The sequence below is a fragment of the Stegostoma tigrinum genome, chromosome 21, assembly GCF_030684315.1.
Source record: "Stegostoma tigrinum isolate sSteTig4 chromosome 21, sSteTig4.hap1, whole genome shotgun sequence".
Taxonomy (NCBI): Eukaryota; Metazoa; Chordata; class Chondrichthyes; order Orectolobiformes; family Stegostomatidae; genus Stegostoma; species Stegostoma tigrinum.
Window position 1 is genome coordinate 10,213,312 of NC_081374.1, and position 20,118 is coordinate 10,233,429.

At 45.0% G+C, this 20,118-nt stretch overlaps 1 protein-coding gene across 5 annotated transcripts in view; it reads left to right on the top strand.

The window, feature by feature from the left end:
• Positions 1 to 20,118, top strand: part of pik3c2b (phosphatidylinositol-4-phosphate 3-kinase, catalytic subunit type 2 beta) — a 218,279-nt gene that overhangs the window by 155,317 nt on the left and 42,844 nt on the right. For all 5 annotated transcript variants that reach the window (XM_048553065.2, XM_059653333.1, XM_048553064.2 and 2 more), the window contains one exon: positions 10,548 to 10,690. In XM_048553065.2, coding sequence (XP_048409022.1) covers positions 10,548 to 10,690 — 143 coding nt within the window. The remainder of the gene's footprint in view (positions 1 to 10,547; positions 10,691 to 20,118) is intronic.

The following is a 20,118-nucleotide window of genomic DNA, read 5'->3' on the forward strand; positions in this document are numbered from 1 at the left end:
CCGTGGTAAGTCTGATGGGCTGAAACTTGATCTCATTGTGTAGTCATTTCAGTGATTTCTTGCTGTGAGCCCAAAGGAAGAAAATGTCAGTGAAGTATCCGGTGACTCATGTTGGTTGGGGGTCCTGTGCAGCAAAGAGGTCTTGCTTGAACCAGTGCTCAAAATATTGGTGTGTTGGGGAGTGAATTTGGTCCCCATGGCTGTTCCGTGTGTCTAGGTGAAGAACTGGTTGTCAAAGGTGAAGACGTTGTGGTCAAGGATAAAATGGGTGAGTTAGAGCATGGTGTCTGCAAATTGGCAGCAAATTGGTGGTATTGAGTACAGAGGCTGTTGCTATGATGCCGTCATTGTGGGGGAGGCTGGTGTAGACTGCCGAGATGTCCATTGTGGCTAGGAATGTACCTGGTTCCCTGGTCCGTGGGTGCTGAGTTTCAGCAAGAGGTCTGTAGTGTCATGGCAGAAGCTGGAGGTTCCCTATACAACGGGTTTCAAGATGCCTTCGACAGAGAGGTTCTCACACAGGGTCTCGTTGCCTGCTACGATGGGACGTCCAGGTGTATTGGCTTTGTGCATCTCAGAAGGCAGTAGAAGTCTCCTATATGAGAAGTACATGGGATGAGAGTGCATAGAATACTCTGAAGGTCTGGATCAAAAGTCTTGATCAGTTTGTTCGAATGCCAAGTGTCTTCTTTGGTTGGATCAACAGGTAGTGTTCCTGGTTGTTCAGTTGTTATTACTTTTCTTTGCTGTAATCCATTCTATTCTGTATGAAGATGGCTTCTCCTCTGCTGGTTTGATGACCATGTTGTGCCTTGAGAACGTGGAAGGCCTTGCGTTGTGCTTAGGTGACATTCTATACTATCTTGTGAGAATGGCTGATGAACCTGGCATTAACACGTCTGCTGACGCCTTGAACGTACATGTCGAGCCTAAAGGCAGCAGCTTTCTGAAGGGGTCTGATTCGACTCCTTTCTTCTTTGGTCACTGCACTGCGGTTCTCTCTGTTGAATGTTCTGGTTCGTTGGTTGTCTCATTGGGCTCGCTGCTGACATTTTAGTATTTGTGGAAGAATTCCTGGACCCTGATTCACCTGATGAATTCCTCTGTGTCCACTGTGAGAGCAATGGGATCCATTTTGATAGTGGGGCAGAAATTGAGCCTTGGCTGAGAACTTCAGATTGAAGGATGTGGTCAGGTGAGTTGACGATGGATTTCCCTATAGTGATACCAGTTTCAACTGTGGTGCTGGGAGACGACTATAACCTGGCATTGTGTGACTTCTGCCCTTGTATTTCAAAGTAGCTGTTACATATTTTCTGCAGCTTTCCATCTATTCTTGTCGCTTATTCTCCCATTGTTATCAAGTATTTGTATTTGCATTTGTATAGCACCTTTAGCAACCACTTGCTTGTCCCAAAGCGCTGTACAGTTGATGAGGTGCTTTGGAATTGTAGTCCTTGTTCTATTATAATGTTAAAAGGGCCAAATTTGAGTTGTTTTAAACTGTTGTTTTTAAGAAGGAAATATTGGCCAGGATACTCTGCAGGCAATTCCTTGCTGTCATTTTAAGGTACCCTTTTATGTCGCTTTCACTTTCTTGAAAGAGAAGATGACCCTTGGATTAATGTCTTATCCGAAAGCTGACACCTTGGACCTTGCAGCATTGCTTCAGTAGTATGCTGATCGAGTTTTTGATATTCTTGCTTAAGTCCTGAAGTGGTCTTTGAACCCACAACCTTTGCAGATGTTAAAAACTGACAAAAAGATCTACAATAGAGCTTCTTTTCGAATCTTTTTGCCAATTTGTTTCCACATCAGCATCACAATAGCAGATGATCTGGTCATTATCACATGGCTGTTAGCAGGAGCTTGCTGTGGAAATTGGCTGCTGTGTTTCCAACAGAACCACGGTGACTTTATTCCAAAAGTGCCTCATTGCTTGTAAAGTGCTTTGTGATGTGTTGAAGTCAGTTCTTTAATTTCCTTCTCTAAATTGAGTGTGCGGTTTCAGATATGATGGAGGTAAGTATTCAGAGGTTAAGCGGCTCCTATAAGGGCTCAGCTTCCATCTGCCAAATTTAAAGCAATGTTTAACTGGGTTCTCAGATAATAAAATGTGAGGCTGGATGAACACAGCAGGCCAAGCAGCATCTCAGGAGCACAAAAGCTGACGTTTCGGGCCTAGACCCTTCATCAGAGAGGGGGATGGGGGGAGGGAACTGGAATAAATAGGGAGAGAGGGGGAGGCGGACCGAAGATGGAGAGTAAAGAAGATAGGTGGAGAAGGTGTGGGTGGGGAGGTAGGGAGGGGATAGGTCAGTCCAGGGAAGACAGACAGGTCAAGGAGGTGGGATGAGGTTAGTAGGTAGCTGGGGGTGCGGCTTGGGGTGGGAGGAAGGGATGGGTGAGAGGAAGAACCGGTTAGGGAGGCAGAGACAGGTTGGACTGGTTTTGGGATGCAGTGGGTGGGGGGGAAGAGCTGGGCTGGTTGTGTGGTGCAGTGGGGGGAGGGGATAAACAACTGCACCTCCCAGTCGCAAACCATTTCCACTCCCCCTCCCATTCTCTTGATGACATGCCCATCATGGGCCTCCTGCACTGCCACAATGATGCCACCCGAAGGTTGCAGGAACAGCAACTCATATTCCGCCTGGGAACCCTGCAGCCATATGGTATCAATGTGGACTTCACCAGTTTCAAAATCTCCCCTTCCCCTACTGCATCCCTAAACCAGCCTAGTTCGTCCCCTCCCCCCACTGCACCACACAACCAGCCCAGCTCTTCCCCCCCACCCACTGCATCCCAAAACCAGTCCAACCTGTCTCTGCCTCCCTAACCGGTTCTTCCTCTCACCCATCCCTTCCTCCCACCCCAAGCCGCACCCCCAGCTACCTACTAACCTCATCCCACCTCCTTGACCTGTCCGTCTTCCCTGGACTGACCTATCCCCTCCCTACCTCCCCACCCACACCTTCTCCACCTATCTTCTTTACTCTCCATCTTCGGTCCGCCTCCCCCTCTCTCCCTATTTATTCCAGTTCCCTCCCCCCATCCCCCTCTCTGATGAAGGGTCTAGGCCCGAAACGTCAGCTTTTGTGCTCCTGAGATGCTGCTTGGCCTGCTGTGTTCATCCAGCCTCACATTTTATTATCTTGGAATCTCCAGCATCTGCAGTTCCCATTATCTCTGATACTATTTTAACCTCACTGCGAAGCCTCTTCCAGGGATGCCTAACCTGAAGAAGTTACCCTCCTCCCTCCGGACCAACCTCAGGGAATCTCTCTCCCATTGCAACTCTCTTGTAATCTCTTCGGCCTTGAAACTGCTCGACCATGTCCTGAAGCAAACCAGGTACCACAGCCACATCACCTTTCTCAGCACCTGCCTACGGAACCAGATCATCCCCAAGGGACTACAGTCCACATTTCAGCCTTCCCAATTTGGTCCCAACCGTGACCACCTCTACACCCAGAATATTCAGGCCCTTCAGAAGCGTTTCTCCCTGCGAGTCCTGAAACAGACACTCGCAGCCATGCGCCGGCACCTCCACACACTGCAATCCAGCCTGCCCCAGCTCAGAGCCTCCCTCTCCCAGACCTGCAAAGGACCCCTGCTGTTTTTTATCCTCCGCAGGATCCACAGACTGAACACCCAGTTCCACTCAGCTTTACTGGACACCAAAAATCGTAAGTACAACCAACTCACGGGCCCCTGCCACCCACAAGAGGATTCCTGCGCCTCCCAAATCCCGACTCTGTCCCTGCCCCTCCCCCACCATGCACCCGCCGCCATTGACCATGAGGACACGGCCGGAGACCCCACCGATGACGTCACATCGGCCTCCGCCGGCCACAGAACTTCCGGAACCGCTGCTGCAGTCACCACCTCCACGTCCAGGTACTACAGCCCACACACCACCCTCACCTCAGCTGCTGCCGCCCACCCCGATCCTCCCACCGCCGACGGAACCCCGCCCACGGTCGACGCCGACGGAACCCCGCCCACGGTCGACGCCGACGGAACCCCGCCCACGGCCGACGACATCATCGCTCCGCCCACAACCTCCACAGCCTGCAACCCCAGAGGAGACAGCCACCCTGAGCCCTGCCGAATCTTCACCATCCCCCCAGACCTCCCACTGACTGAGGACGAACGGTCAGTCCTGAGCAAGGGGCTCACCTTTGTCCCCCTACAACCACACATCAACGAATACCAGTCACGGTCGGACACAGAGCAGTTTTTCCGCCGTCTTCGCCTGCATGCCTACTTCTTCAACCGGGAACCCAACCCTCCTTCCACTGACCCCTTCACCCGCTTCCAACACAAGTCCTCCTCCTGGACACCACCCCCAGGCCTCCTACCCTCCCTTGACCTCTTCATCTCCAACTGCCGTCGAGACATTAACCGCCTCAACCTCTCCACCCCTCTCACCCACTCCAACCTCTCCCCCGCAGAACGGGCAGCCCTCCGCGCCCTCCGCTCCAACCCCAACCTCACCATCAAACCCGCAGACAAGGGTGGCGCAGTGGTAGTATGGCGTACTGACCTCTACATCGCCGAGGCCAGACGCCAACTCTCCGACACCACCTCCTACCGCCTCCTCGATCATGACCCCACACCCGAGCACCAAACCATCATCTCCAACACCATTCATGACCTCATCACCTCAGGGGACCTCCCACCCACAGCCTCCAACCTCATTGTTCCCCAACCCCGCACGGCCCGTTTCTATCTCCTTCCCAAAATCCACAAACCTGCCTGCCCTGGTCGACCCATCGTCTCAGCCTGCTCCTGCCCCACCGAACTCATCTCCACCTATCTGGACTCCATTTTCTCCCCTTTGGTCCAGGAACTCCCCACCTATGTCCGTGACACCACCCACGCCCTCCACCTCCTCCAGGACTTCCAATTCCCTGGCCCCCAACACCTCATATTCACCATGGACGTCCAGTCCCTGTACACCTGCATTCCGCATGGAGATGGCCTCAAGGCCCTCCGCTTCTTCCTGTCCCGCAGGCCCGACCAGGCCCCCTCCACCGACACTCTCATCCGCCTAGCGGAACTCGTCCTCACACTCAACAACTTCTCTTTTGACTCCTCCCACTTCCTACAGACTAAGGGGGTGGCCATGGGCACCCGCATGGGCCCCAGCTATGCCTGCCTCTTTGTAGGTTACGTGGAACAGTCCATCTTCCGCACCTACACAGGCCCCAAACCCCACCTCTTCCTCCGGTACATTGATGACTGTATCGGCGCCGCCTCTTGCTCCCCAGAGGAGCTCGAACAGTTCATCCACTTCACCAACACCTTCCACCCCAACCTTCAGTTCACCTGGGCCATCTCCAGCACATCCCTCACCTTCCTGGACCTCTCAGTCTCCATCTCAGGCAACCAGCTTGTAACTGATGTCCATTTCAAGCCCACCGACTCCCACAGCTACCTAGAATACACCTCCTCCCACCCACCCTCCTGCAAAAATTCCATCCCCTATTCCCAATTCCTCTGCCTCCGCCGCATCTGCTCCCACGATAAGACATTCCACTCCCGCACATCCCAGATGTCCAAGTTCTTTAAGGACCGCAACTTCCCCCCCACGGTGATTGAGAACGCCCTTGACCGCGTCTCCCGCATTTCCCGCGACACATCCCTCACACCCCGCCCCCGCCACAACCGCCCCAAGAGGATCCCCCTCGTTCTCACACACCACCCTACCAACCTCCGGATACAACGCATTATCCTCCGACACTTCCGCCATTTACAATCCGACCCCACCACCCAAGACATTTTTCCATCCCCACCCCTGTCTGCTTTCCGGAGAGACCACTCTCTCCGTGACTCCCTTGTTCGCTCCACACTGCCCTCCAACCCCACCACACCCGGCACCTTCCCCTGCAACCGCAGGAAATGCTACACTTGTCCCCACACCACCTCCCTCACCCCCATCCCAGGCCCCAAGATGACATTCCACATTAAGCAGAGGTTCACCTGCACATCTGCCAATGTGGTATACTGCATCCACTGTACCCGGTGCGGCTTCTTCTACATTGGGGAAACCAAGCGGAGGCTTGGGGACCGCTTTGCAGAACACCTCCGCTCAGTTCGCAACAAACAACTGCACCTCCCAGTCGCAAACCATTTCCACTCCCCCTCCCATTCTCTTGATGACATGTCCATCATGGGCCTCCTGCACTGCCACAATGATGCCACCCGAAGGTTGCAGGAACAGCAACTCATATTCCGCCTGGGAACCCTGCAGCCATATGGTATCAATGTGGACTTCACCAGTTTCAAAATCTCCCCTTCCCCCACTGCATCCCTAAACCAGCCCAGTTCATCCCCTCCCCCCACTGCACCACACAACCAGCCCAGCTCTTCCCCCCCACCCACTGCATCCCAAAACAAGTCCAACCTGTCTCTGCCTCCCTAACCGGTTCTTCCTCTCACCCATCCCTTCCTCCCACCCCAAGCCGCACCCCCAGCTACCTACTAACCTCATCCCACCTCCTTGACCTGTCCGTCTTCCCTGGACTGACCTATCCCCTCCCTACCTCCCCACCCACACCTTCTCCACCTATCTTCTTTACTCTCCATCTTCGGTCCGCCTCCCCCTCTCTCCCTATTTATTCCAGTTCCCTCCCCCCATCCCCCTCTCTGATGAAGGGTCTAGGCCCGAAACGTCAGCTTTTGTGCTCCTGAGATGCTGCTTGGCCTGCTGTGTTCATCCAGCCTCACATTTTATTATCTTGGAATCTCCAGCATCTGCAGTTCCCATTATCTCTGATACCCTTTAACTGGGTTCTCGCCAGGCCCCGTGCACACACTTTACTCCAAGGTATAATGTGTGACAACCTGTGGACGGGAACCAAAGAAGAAAGCATTAGTGAGGTGTGAGGGTGCCAACTGAATCTTTTCAAACTTTTATTGAAGCACAGGTCACTTTTAAGCTTCAAAGGATAACACAAACTTTGGTTGGATTTGTTGAGAAAACATTTGAAAGTACTGTGTAACATTTCCATATGGGTCTGATAAAACAGTCTGTTTGCAGTAAGGATTCTGCATTGCTTCCACTAGCTTTCCCTGCCTCGTGTGCTGATGTGGCAGTCAGTCCGTGAGTAGAATCAGCAACAATTCCTCCCTTCAGGGGACCTTTCCTTTCAACTCTTCATTTTTTTATAGTTTTGGTTTGGAAATGTCTTACAGCTTTTCAACAATCTACCTTTCCTTGCAACCTTAAATATGCTGATGTACGCATTTAATTTTTAGAAAAATGTACACTTTCCACCTTTTAAAAACAGGAATGGCACAATCTTATCAATTGCTGTGCCAGAATACCCCAGCCAAGTGTTTGGTTATACTTTGCTTGTGAAAGAGTGTAGCGAGTTGGCTTCTTCCTTATTATCTTTGCAATAGTACCATAGCATCTCAGGCTTTGCAACGCAGTCTGTGAATCTGAAGATTATAGGTTTGCATCCCACTGCAGCACATAATACACATATAAACGTGTAATCCAGCCTGGCTATTCAGCGAGTGTGGAAGGAGTGGACTGAGCTAACATGAGGAAGATCAATTAGAAGGGTGACAAATTTATTTTAAGCAAGTCCTTTATTTCTTTGGCAATTCCTGTCAGTTCTTGTGACACACTGCCCTATGACTCTGATCATGCTGGAACTGAAGTCCCTTCACATATTTTCACTGTCTGAGCTGCTGAAAATGGTTGATTAAATTATCTGCAATTTTTTAAAAAGTCACACAAGCCATGCTGCATTTCCCCTCTCCATGTTATTTTCATATGTTTTCAATTATGAGATTGAATTTCTGAATGCCCAGTACTAAACTTGATCAAATTAAGGGCTTGAACAAAAAGAACTTGGCTAGCAACTCAAGAGCCTGTAGTGTAAGAACCTTAAGCAGTTGTATTGAAAGAGTTCTCACTGTGAGCAAAATGCAGACTGGGATATGAATACATTAATGAAGATGTTATCAATGATGGTCCTCTGACATTAGCAGAGTGGAATGAAGCATGTGGTCGAGACTCAGAGGCAGTACCAGAGAGCTGTATTCAGTATACCGTACATTGTCATGTAAATGAAGGGTTTACAGGATTACTGGGAGTGAGAGGGTTAAGGATAAGATAGGGAATCAGAGCAATAGCAGTCTAGCAAAACTGTCTCTAAGAGACCATAACAGATGCCCAATACCCAAGGAGACCCAAGAATCAATGAAGGGACAATAATTGAAGTTCCTGCAAGTGGGGCTCAGCATGTGCAGCGATGGAGCTTTGCCTGTTCTGTGCGGATGGCCTGGAATGTGACAAGGACCTTCATGCTATTCTCATTTTCCACATACTTCTGTTTAGTGTGCACATATCAAACACATTGAGGAAATAATGCAAAATACTGTTTTGTTTGAACACGCCCAAGCCACTAAAATTACAGAGAAATCATCTAAATTATTCGTCCAAAACGCTGCCACATATTTATTTAAGTAATGTTCTTGTTAGGATATATATAGCTCAGGAAATTCACCTTTTTTATTTTTTTAATTTCTGCCATTCTCTCTCTCTCTCTCTCTCTCTCTCTCTGTCTCTCTTTCTCTGTGAAGTTAACAAGTGAGATTGTATATAGCCCAGTGGGAAATGTGATGCTTCCAGGACTCACTCTGGAAGCCATTCTACACGAATATGCATGTGCATGAGCAGTGAGCATTGACCGGCTATGGGAAAATCCACAGCTGAGCCAAACCTGGTTTTCACCTTCAGTCTACAGACACACATGTTTTATGCATTAGATTGTAATCAGGAACATGATACATAATCTTGGGCAAATTAGAGACCTGTTGTGTGGTGTTTTGGCAAACTGAGAACAGAGGACGATTTAAACCAGGAGAGTTCGTGGTCATTGGCGATCAGTAATAGTTTTCTTGCATCTAGCAATTAGCCTCCTTTACAATAGCTGTTTTTATTCTTAAAGCATGGACATTCCCAGTTTTATTTACACCACCATTCATGGTTGTGCCTTCAGCTGCCTAGATCCTTAGCTTTGTGTTTCCTCCAAGTTCTGGAGATGTCGGTTTCTGGCATCAGTTGGGAATTCCTGTTCTGGTCCCATAATTCCAGCAAAGAGCCTGCTAGCAGCCAGTCGGATGCCAAATTGGCATACCATTTGCTGGGCTTTCTGAAAAGGTAGGCAGCAGGCTGTTCTCCTCTAAAATCTTCCCATTTTCAGATTTGAAGCGAACACAAGAAAAAGATTCCATCCTGAGTTATGAAATGAATGACGTCTGCTGAAGGAAACAGAATATCCCATGCGTTACCCCAGTTCACAAATCAGAAGCTGGTGTTCTTTTTTTAAACTAAATCCTTTAAGGAAAAATGGGGAAAAGTAATCTTAGCCAAACTGGAAATAGGAATGAGAAAAAATACTGGAAATCTTCAAGGCCAGATGTACAGCCCTAGAAGTCATCAATTGATTAGCCAGGGTTGGGGGGTGGAGGGGGCAGACCGGAAAATGCCAGCATCGATAGACAAGAAAATAGTTTGAAAATACTTTTGAGTATTACACACCGACATGGATTTATTGCCTGTATTTATGATCTACGAGCATCAAAGATACAGAATTTTTCCAAATCCAAAATGATTCTTCAAATAAAGCAGTGATGATCAAATGTAGCACATTTATGCACAAAAGTGGGAAGGGGTTGGAGGGGCTGTTAGACATTTTGGCTCATGGTATCTGTGAAGGAGTCCACTAGTCCCGTGCCCCTGCACTTTCCTTTCAATTTTTTTCTTTTCAAATACATATCCAATTCCCTTTACGAAGTCACTATTGAATCTGCCTTGCCACTCTTTCAGGCTGTGCATTTTAGATCTTAACTGCGTGCTGCACAATGAATTATTTCCTCACATCCCGGCTGGCTCTTTAATTATCTCAAATCTGTGCCCTCTGGTTACCACCCCACCTGCTAATGCTGATAGAATAGATAGAGAAAAGTGCCATCAAAATCCTCGATAATTTTGAACACTAGGTATTTAGAAAGAATTTAATAAGGTGCTTCATGACAAAGAATTTCTTGCATTTTCTGTTCAAAACCTTGGAATAATGGATACCGAGTAGCGTTTTTATAAGCTTGTATTTGAAAAGCACTTTGTTTTCTCAAGGCATCCCAACACATCTCTCAACTAACAAACGACTTTTAAAGTGCAGCTATTATTGTGCAAGCAAATACAGCAGTCAGTACGGTGAGGAGAATGATAATTGAAGCCTTGTTTTGCCGCCAGCTATATGTCAAGTCACGTTGGACGATTATCCACCTCACATAAGGCCATTGAACAGATGCTTTTCTATTAAGGCACCATTCATATCATGCTGTATAAGAATGGAAGTATTTATTTGGTTGTTTCCAGCTCATAAATTTCTGTATTTTGCAGGAATTTGACTCTGGCTCAAATTGAGCTAATGACAGAGATTCATTGCTTCATCACTTTGTTAGTATGAAGAAACGAAATGTTTTGTCATTTTGTAAGGAGCTCCTTTCCTCTCTATCTCTAGATTGATTTTCCTTCTTCTGCATTTGATGTCAAGTTCATAACTCCTCCTCCAGCGGAATTCAGTCCCAAGTATGACTTCGGTAGCCTGGATGATACATCAAGGAAGCAACTGAAGGAAGTGATGCAGAAGAAGTCTCTCTTCTGGTAAGACCATTGTTATGATAATACTGATGACTACTGGTATTCTGTGAGGAAATGGAAGAGCAGCTGTTGGAGGTAGGCCATGCCAAAACCCTACTTGGAACTTTCAAGAGTATAAGATCCAACACATTTCAAATGCAGCACATTCCCAAATATTCATCTGTTGGTCTCCTCCTTAATATTTCCAGGTAACGCCTATAATGCTCTTGTAACACTTCCACTTGCGTTCAGTCATTGTCATGCTGTTGTCAATGTCCAATCTGTTTTAAGAACACTTTAGTTTGGTTCAAATCAAGTTCATCTTTTCTTTCTTGGGGTAATCTGAAACTTGCTGATGCACAAAAGAGTTTGTTTTTAAGAAGGCCCTGACTCCCTCAGTTCAGCTCAAACTGTTGGAATCATTCAGCAGGTTGGGCAACAGCTGTGGAACAATTAAAACAAAATTTCAGACCAGTAACCTTTCATCAGACCTGGAAAATGTGAGCGATTTAACAAGGATTTTTGAGCAATTCCAGAGCCAGCAACTGGGATTGAGATGGAAGAGGACTGGCAGAAAAATTAAAGGGAAGTTCTGGGGAAAGGTGGAGGGCACACTGATTAGAAAAGCAAAAGGGATTATGGTGTGAGGCAAAAGAAGCCAGGAAAGAAACAAAGTATGAGGGTTTGCAATGATGCAAGTTTTTACAGCAGAACCATTATCAACACAATCAACCTGAGAAAATGGAAACAGTGCTAATGATATAAACTAGATCTTCATTTTGAAGCTTAAGGTTATAAAGTTCTCAGTGTGTGCCGTTCTCACAGCTTGTCTTGGGCTGCTTTGGCACAGTGTAGAAGACTGAGCACAGGTTGTCTTGAGAGTGGGCTAAGAATTAAGACAACAAACCACTGAAAGCTCACATTTGCACATCTGAATTAAATAGCAAAATTTTGTTTGTGTGCTCATCAGTTTCTGCATTGCTTCAGGATGTGGAAGTGCCAGGCAGCAAGACTGAACAGCAAACAGCTTGGAAATGAATGCTAGCTACATAGATGAGACACAGGAACAGAGCATGTGCCCCAGAATGACGCCACCATCTTCCGGAGAAGAGATAAGGGGAGGAAATTGATGAGTTAAACTCCACTGTGTTTGAAACTAAAAAAAATCAAGAGCATCATGGCCACCAATCTCACCAATGTGCGTCAGATCAAGGGCATTTGTAATATTAAATCTGGGAAATAACAATTGACAGAGAACTATCTTTCAAGTTCTGAGAACGTTCTAAAGCGTTTCACTATCGACAAGTTTCTTTTTAAATGTTGTCACTGTTATTTTGCAGGCACAATGGCAACCAATTTGCGAGCACCAAATGAGATAAATTACCAAATAATCTTTAATGGTAGTGTTGGTTTGAGAGTTGAGTGTTGACGGAAATTGGAAAAACTACTGTTTTTCATCAAACAGCCCCATGAGATATTTGAAGTTCATCGTGCTACCTCTATCTGAAATACCAGCCGCAGCTACATCATCTATTCCTCCCCACTTGCTAAAAAGGCTTTTGAATAGAAAACAATCACAGCTGTGACCAACAAAGGAAATGACAGGAAAGTGACCTTTTTCCTCGGGATATCTTATTTTGCTCTTGCCGTCACTTGCTTACAACAGGAAAGCATTCAGTAAAGACATAGTGCAGTTCTTGTTTTGTCTGTGTGTGTGTGTCATGGACACAAGGAAAACCCGCTTTTGACTATTTCTTGTGTGTGCGGTATCTGACATCGCATCGTTTTCAGTCACTTTATCAGCCAAACATACAGTGTATTTAAATAAGTGGGCCTACACAGCAGAGAGCACTAGTTACTGATTTAAGAGCCAGAATCCATCTGGGTGGCTTGGTTCCTTCTTCCTCTCGGTCCTTTATTCTTAATGGTTTCTACTGCAGAAATAGGAAGAAGAGTGGGCCATTCAGCCCTTTCAGCCTGTTCTGCTATTTCAGTAAGATCATGGCTGATAAGTGTCTTCACTTCTTCATACCCACTTTGTGTCTGTAACCTTCAAACCGTTTCCTAACAACTATCTTTCGTGCTCAGTTATTGACACAACCCCTCACGTCAACAAGTTTTGGGAGAGCAAATTCCAAATTTCCAGTATCCTTTCTGTAAAGAAGTGCTTCCTGGTATTACTGTTGAAAGGCCTAGCTCACATTTGTTTTTCTCATTTTATTTTATCAATCCTTTTAGTCATCTTAAACATGCCTGTTAGATTGACGTTAACCTTGCCTGTGTAAACTGGCCTCATAACACTTCCAGTTATTTTTAATCAACTTCTTTGACACACCTGCAGGGCAAGAGCCTGGGCCTCTTGGCCAGAGGTGGGGACACTATCACTACCATCATAGGAGTTCCTTTTTTCCCCTAAAAGAAAAATTCTACCAGCTGACACAGCGTGAAACTGTGCCTCCAAAGCATTAGAGATAATGGGAGCTGCAGACGCTGGAGATTCCAAGGTAACGAAGTGTGAGGCTGGATGAACGCAGCAGGCCCAGAAACATCTCAGGAGCTTGGCCTCCAAAGCATTAATCTGCCTTATGAGTTCAGTGGCATTATCACTACACCTTCATCTCTGTGCTCGTAACCCTTTTATCCTCCATATCATTCTAATTCTGGATTAAATTGGGTAATTACAAACAGCAAGTATATACAACTCCGCTCATCCATACAGCGAAGTGATTATCCAATAAGGAAATGTTAGAAGAGCTGAACCTGTACCTATTGGATTTAATTACTGATATATATATACAAAATTCTGAGGAGACTTGACAGGATGAATGTTGTAAAGTTACTCTTTTTGTGGGGGACACCAGAAATATGAGGTACAGTTTATGAACAGAAGATCCCTTTTAGATGTAAATGAGTTTTTTTGTCTCAGAGGGTTGTTAATCTAAAGAATTATCATCCCCAGATAGTAGTGAAAGTTATGTCATTGAATTTATATAAGGCAGAGTTACATGGATCTTTGATACATAAAGGAGTCAAGAAGGGTCATGAGGACAAAAATGAAAGTGGGATAGCAATCACAACCAGATCACCTGCAATCTTATTAAATGATGGACCAGGTTTGATGGACCAAGTAACCTAAATCCACCCCCACCCCCCAACCAACCACCCCAGTCATATGGTCCTATTCCAGAGATGTATTCATCCCTGAGTTTTTGTTAGTGGAATATCGTGACTATGTTTCATGTCTGGAACTACAGCTGACCAAAGTCATGGAGTATTGACCAAGCTAATTTCATGCTCCACCCGCTTCCTTTCCAACCACCCTGTCAGTTCCAGATCAGCTAAATTCACATTTACCCCAACCACAAATGTGGCAAGTGGGGGCATGCATTGGAAAATAACGTGTTACCACATAATTAGTCAGCTTTCTGTAATATGATTCACTTCCATCAAAATATATTGCATACTTCAAATCCAAATATCTGGGCATAATTTCTAATTAACTAAAGGTACATTGCCCACACCATCCATCTTACAGGCTACTTTATAGATTGGAGTCGCTATTGTTACAGACTCCATAACCCAATGATACACTGTCCACCATACCCAAAGTGCCACCTGTGGTATTTCTTGTCTGATCTACAGTTGCACATTTAAATTCCTGTTGCACAGAGCTGTGTTAGTTGTTAAGCTTGCACATTCTAAGTCAACCAAGCTTATCATATAAACATTTCATTTTTTTTTATTTAAAGAAAGAAATCCTAAACTTTTATTAAGCTCTCAATGACATTATTATTGATATGAGGTATTTGTCACTGTACAGCCTAATTTGCACAGATATTGAATGTGATGAATTGCAATAAAGATAACGAATGCAATGCATTATGCATTGTGCAACTTGTCACAGTGCTAACACTGGGGTGTGCCTTAGCTGCCCAAGCCTTATCCTCCCCAAACTGCCCTCATTCTCTTACTCCTCCTTTAAGAAGCTCTTTCAAACTTAACATTTAGACCAAGTTTTGATCACCTGTGTCTTTAAATGTTAAGTTTTGTTTGTCAATGTTGCAGTAAATATTTAGGACATTTTACTATTTTAAACGAGTCTTATAAATGCAGATTGTTGTTATTGGTAAGGGTCGTATGATTTACAGTGAATAGACGTGTTGTGCTATGAGTATATTAGTGAGAAACAGGATCTGAGAGGTATTTGATGATGTAAATAAAGGGAATCACTTCAGTGACAGAAGAGTCAGTAGCCAGAGGGCACAGATTTGAGATTGTCGACAGAAGAATACAATTTTGTTCAGCAAGTTGTGATGTTCTGGAACACTGTTTGAAAGGATGGTGAAAGCAACATTCTACATCAACTCTCTATGGGGTTCCTATACAAACCTGAAAAGGGGACAATATTAATATTTGGATATGGAAGAAGGGGTGTAGGCTTTACTGACTAGTTGTTGAAGCCAGGATTACAATAGGCAAAATGTCTCCATTCAGTGCTGCACCAGTTTGAAGATATCTCTGAGGGTCTGAAGTGGCCTTTAACAGCTAAAACTGTTAGGCAGAGAAAAGCTAGTCAGTCAATCCAGCGATTGATCATAAAACACTTTCTGGCACTTAGCCTTCCCACAGCAATGTAATACTATAGGAAGAGTGACATCTAAAGGACCCGGGGACTCCAATCAGATTCCTCTGTTTCCCCTGCATCACAAGATCAAAACCTGTCTATGAGATTATAAGGACAAAGTATTGCTGCCTTTAGGGCAATAAGGAACTATAGCACTGAGGTAATATTACTGGTCCTACAGCTGGACTAATCTCTAAAAGCATGAGTTTAAACCCTACCACTGTAGATGGGGAAATGTAAATTCAATTAATTAATCTGAAATAAAAGGCTAGTCTCAATAATAAATATATCTCATTAACCGATTTTCGTAAAAAACCATCTGGTTTACTGTCCAATATGGAATGAAATTAGCCAACCTCAGCTATATGTGACTTAAGACCTACAGTAATGTTAACTCTTAATTGCTGTCTGAAATAGCATAGCAATCTACTCAGTTGTACAAACAGCAATAGAAATCATTATCGATGTAGCTACACACCACATGACTGTAGTGTTTCAAGAAGACAGCTCACCACCACATCCTTGAGGACAATTTGGGATGGGTGATCAATGCTGTTACGGGTGAAGTGTTCACATTGTAAGATCAAAGTCTAAAAGAAATTCTCCGCCCCGGTCAAAAGCTGGACACTTCCCTCTTGAAGGCATGGCATGACCCAGCCTGAGGAACCATACAAAAAATTGTTTTCAAATTTGCTTCATCTGGATGAGAACAGACCCACTCAGTCAGTCTCTGGATGAATGAATCTATTAAAAATTACATGAAAGGACTTCTGCAGACAGCCTAATGTATGCCCTTCAGAGAAGCAGATTGTCAGATTTAAACAGTTGAGGTCATCCTTTAAGTCTTTGTTCACCACAGAGATTTTGTCTTTTTTTATTTTTCTTTTGTTTCACATTCTGGTTACTCAGAGAAATCATTATGTTTCATATTCCCTTTCTTGAGAGCAACTATCCTCTGTTCTCCCCTTCCTTCACTTTTGTGTCTAGTTCCTGATATAGTACAAGCTGTGGAGCTGGATGAACACAGCAGGCCAAACAGCATCTCAGGAGCAGAAAGGCTAACACCTCGGGCCTATGCCCTTCTTCAGAAATGGGGGGAGAGGAAAATTCCCAAAAGCGGAGGCTTGGGGACCGCTTTGCACAACACCTGCACTCAGTTCGCACTAAACAACTGCACCTCCCAGTCGCGAACTATTTCCACTCCCCCTCCCATTCCTCAGATGATATGTCCATCCTGGGTCTTCTGCAGTGTCACAACAATGCTACCCGAAGGTTGCAGGAACAACAGCTCATATTCCACTTGAGAACCCTGCAGCCCGATGGTATCAATGTGGACTTCACAAGATTCAAAATCTCAACTCCCCCTACCGCATCCCAAATCCAGCCCAGTTTGTCCCCGCCTCCCTAACCTGTCTTTCTTCCCCCATCCCTTCTTCCCACTTGAAGCTCCACCCCTGTCTCCTACCTACTTACCTCATCCCGTCCCCGTGACCCGCGCGTCCTCCCTGGACTGACCTGTGTCCTCCCTACCTCCCCACCTACACTCGCCTTTACAGGCTCCATCCCTGCCTCTTTGACCTATCTGTCTCCTCTCCACCTATCTTCTCCTCTGTCCATCTTCTATCCGTCTCCCCCTGTATCCCTATTTATTTCAGAACCCCCTTCCCCTCCCCCATTTCTGAAGTAGGGTCTAGGCCCGAAATGTCAGCCTTCCTGCTTCTCTGATGCTGCTTGGCCTGCTGTGTCCATCCAGCTCTACACCTTGTTATCTCAGATTCTCCAGTTCTGCAGTTCCTACTATCCCTGATATCGTACAGATGATTTCTGTTCCTGTCGGTACCTTGTTTGCTTATGATCAATTCAGATCATCCAAACTTTGGATAGGCATAGAAAATTTTATAAAGGCACAGGTCAGTAAACATCTGGAATTTTTGTGAAAATTTAATTCTCTATGAGATGCTTCGTACTTTGTCTCAATCTAAGTTGGATTCTGAAGTTTTTCAAATTCTAATTTCTAAGGGAATAAAGATTCCTTAGTTTTATAGTTGCAGACTGCACCCATACACTTGCTGAGGAAGTTTGGGAGTACTGATTGTTCATGAATTTATTTTGCATTGAGGCTAAAGGCTGACATCGGATAGTTGGGTTGGCTGGCCTTTCTCCATGTTGTAACCCCTGTTTATTTCTGTTAATAGTATTGTTAGCTAATTCATGTCCTTCTCCATTCTATTTTTGTGTTGGAATCATGTTATTGGGCAGCGGTGGGAGGGTAATTGGCAGCTGTACTTACTAAACATTCCGCATGATTGAGGAGCTGATGATTGTACACACCAGGTTACTGATGGAAATTGTTTTGTGTTGTCCAGTATTCCTATGAATTATGAAACCTGAGGCATGTGGCAGGCCATGACTTCAGTGAGTGAACTGGTGGAATGGATTTCTGCAGTTATTGACCATCAGGTAGCTGTACAAATTTTAGTTGGCAACTATCTGCAATTATGCACTAAATCCTTCATCATTTTGTAGAGATCAAATGGCCAAGGGAAATCACTAAAACATGAGGCAGGATCAGGTGTCTGTGCAGTCACCCTGTGGGCTGTAATTGGATCAGCCTGTAATATTCCAGGGAAAGAGTGTAATCCAATAACTGCTGACAAACGAAGCCAAGGGCTCACAATGAAGAACCAGACACGTGAGCCTTCGAGTTGTCCAGCTCACTGCTCACCAGCTGTGTTTCTCTCCATGGTCTCCACCTGGTTCTTTTCATACATTAAAAGCCTAGTTGTAAAGTGAAACCCAGTGAAGGATAGAAAGACTTGCATTTTCATAGCATCTTCTGCGACATCCTACAACAGCTTACAGCCGTACTTTTGAAGGGTAGTCACTGTTGTAATACGGGAATATTAGGGAAAAGCATGGGGCATTTAGCAAGATTAGAGTCGCATCAAGTGTTTATAGGTGCCAGTTGGTACATTGTTCACACAGTTCCCCAATCAGGTATTACATACCTTAAGGTGACTTTGTATAAAGCAGCAGTATTTGCTAGAGCTCAGTTCCAGCCGGTACATGTGCTTGGTGTGAAGAAAGTAGAAGGGGTGGGCTTTGCTGGAAATAATAAATTTTGGAGTACTTTCAACCAGTTATCTTTGCAAATGATTTTGGGAAGACCAGGACTGTGAAATACACAACTGTGACAAAGCAGAGGACTGTATGAATTAAATTTGGCTGTACTAGAAATCTTGTGCAAGAATATGTCAATATTCTCAAGGTTATTTCCTGGTATTTGCAGGGTAAATGAATGAATATTGTTTTGATACTGAAGAATTGTTGACTTATTTGTGGAATGGGTTGCCACCTAGAATTGTAGACAACTTTGGGTCTGTGCTGCAGCATTGTGGATACCTGAGAGAAGCTTCCTTTTCAACAAAAAGCGCAAAGATGTGAGATTTTAAAAGGGAAAAAGATGAGTTGATAGCAGGGATGATAATGGCCAGAGCTAGAGACCTAGTGTCATAAGCATCTTCATATCTGTGCTTTCAGTTTCTGAGAAATGTGCATGCGCACATGTAATTGGCAGTTAAAACCTTGTACGTTCCTTTTGGCATTCCTTATTATCCCTGGCCTTTTCATGTTCAGGCAGCTAACTGGACTGAGGGAGTCACAGCTTCGTTGATAAGTGCTTGTGAGTTTTTCTCTTACTCTAGAAGCCACCCTATTCTTTCCTTTCATCCTGAAAGACACAAAAACCCTGTTAGTCTCCTGAGACCATCACAAGCAACCTGACTTAGTTCATCTTTTTGAAGTTGGAAATAAAAATAAGTTTTGTTTTAAGTGATTTTGGGTAAGCTGCATTTCGTTAACCATTCCAAGTTGCCCTGCTAACATCCAAGGGCATTAAGTTTCACTAACCATAACTGGAGCTGTGCATAGATTAGAGAGCTGGACTGACAAGTTCTGTTCCCTTAAGGCGTAGGTTTTAACGCCAGTATAGCAGTTTCATAGCTCTTTCCTTCTCTGCAGAATATATTTCATTCATTCAAATTTGCAACTTGCTGTAACTAGATTTGAACTCTCAACCTCTGGGTACTAGGTATTCGTAAACAAATACGATGTTAAAATAAAATTGAACAAAAAAGTTCCCTCCTCAGAATTCATAGATAGCTGTTCCCCACATCAGTCCCTTAATTCTCTCTCATATTCTGGTTGAGAGAGTGGGCACAAGGCATAGTGTTTCTCGTTGGTGCTTCTGATGATTCAGCTGCCACAAGATGCTGTAAGCTACACAGGTTTTTGTTTAATGTGGTGCTCCTCCTGCATTAACTGAAATGCCCTCTCAAGAGTTAGTAGAAAAGCCTTCAGGGAAAGTTAGCTAAATATTAATAGTTCATATTATTCAGTGATTACTAAATTCAACCAAATGAATGTGAATCATCAAAGAGACGATGATAAAGAACTTCAGCCACAAAAAAGCCAAGAGTTAAAAGAATGTTGTTTTCTGTAAATAATTGGTTCTCCAACATTGAAGCTATTCCTCGTGCTCCTCTCTTCTCTCTCCCAAAGGGTCATGAATCTGCGGAATTCTGTACCCCAGGGTGTGGTGAATGCTGGGTCACTAAGTAAACTTAAGGAGTAGGGAGACAGATTTTTAATTAATAGATGGTTGAAGGGTTATGGAGAGCAGGCAGGAAAGTGAAGTTGAGGCTATGATCATATTAAATGGTGGCCTTGAGGGGCCAAATTGCCTACTCTGGCTCTTAGTTCTTGGTATATCGCTTTTGAAATATCCAGCTGCATTTCTCTCTGCGCTTCTTATTTAGATCTCTTGCAC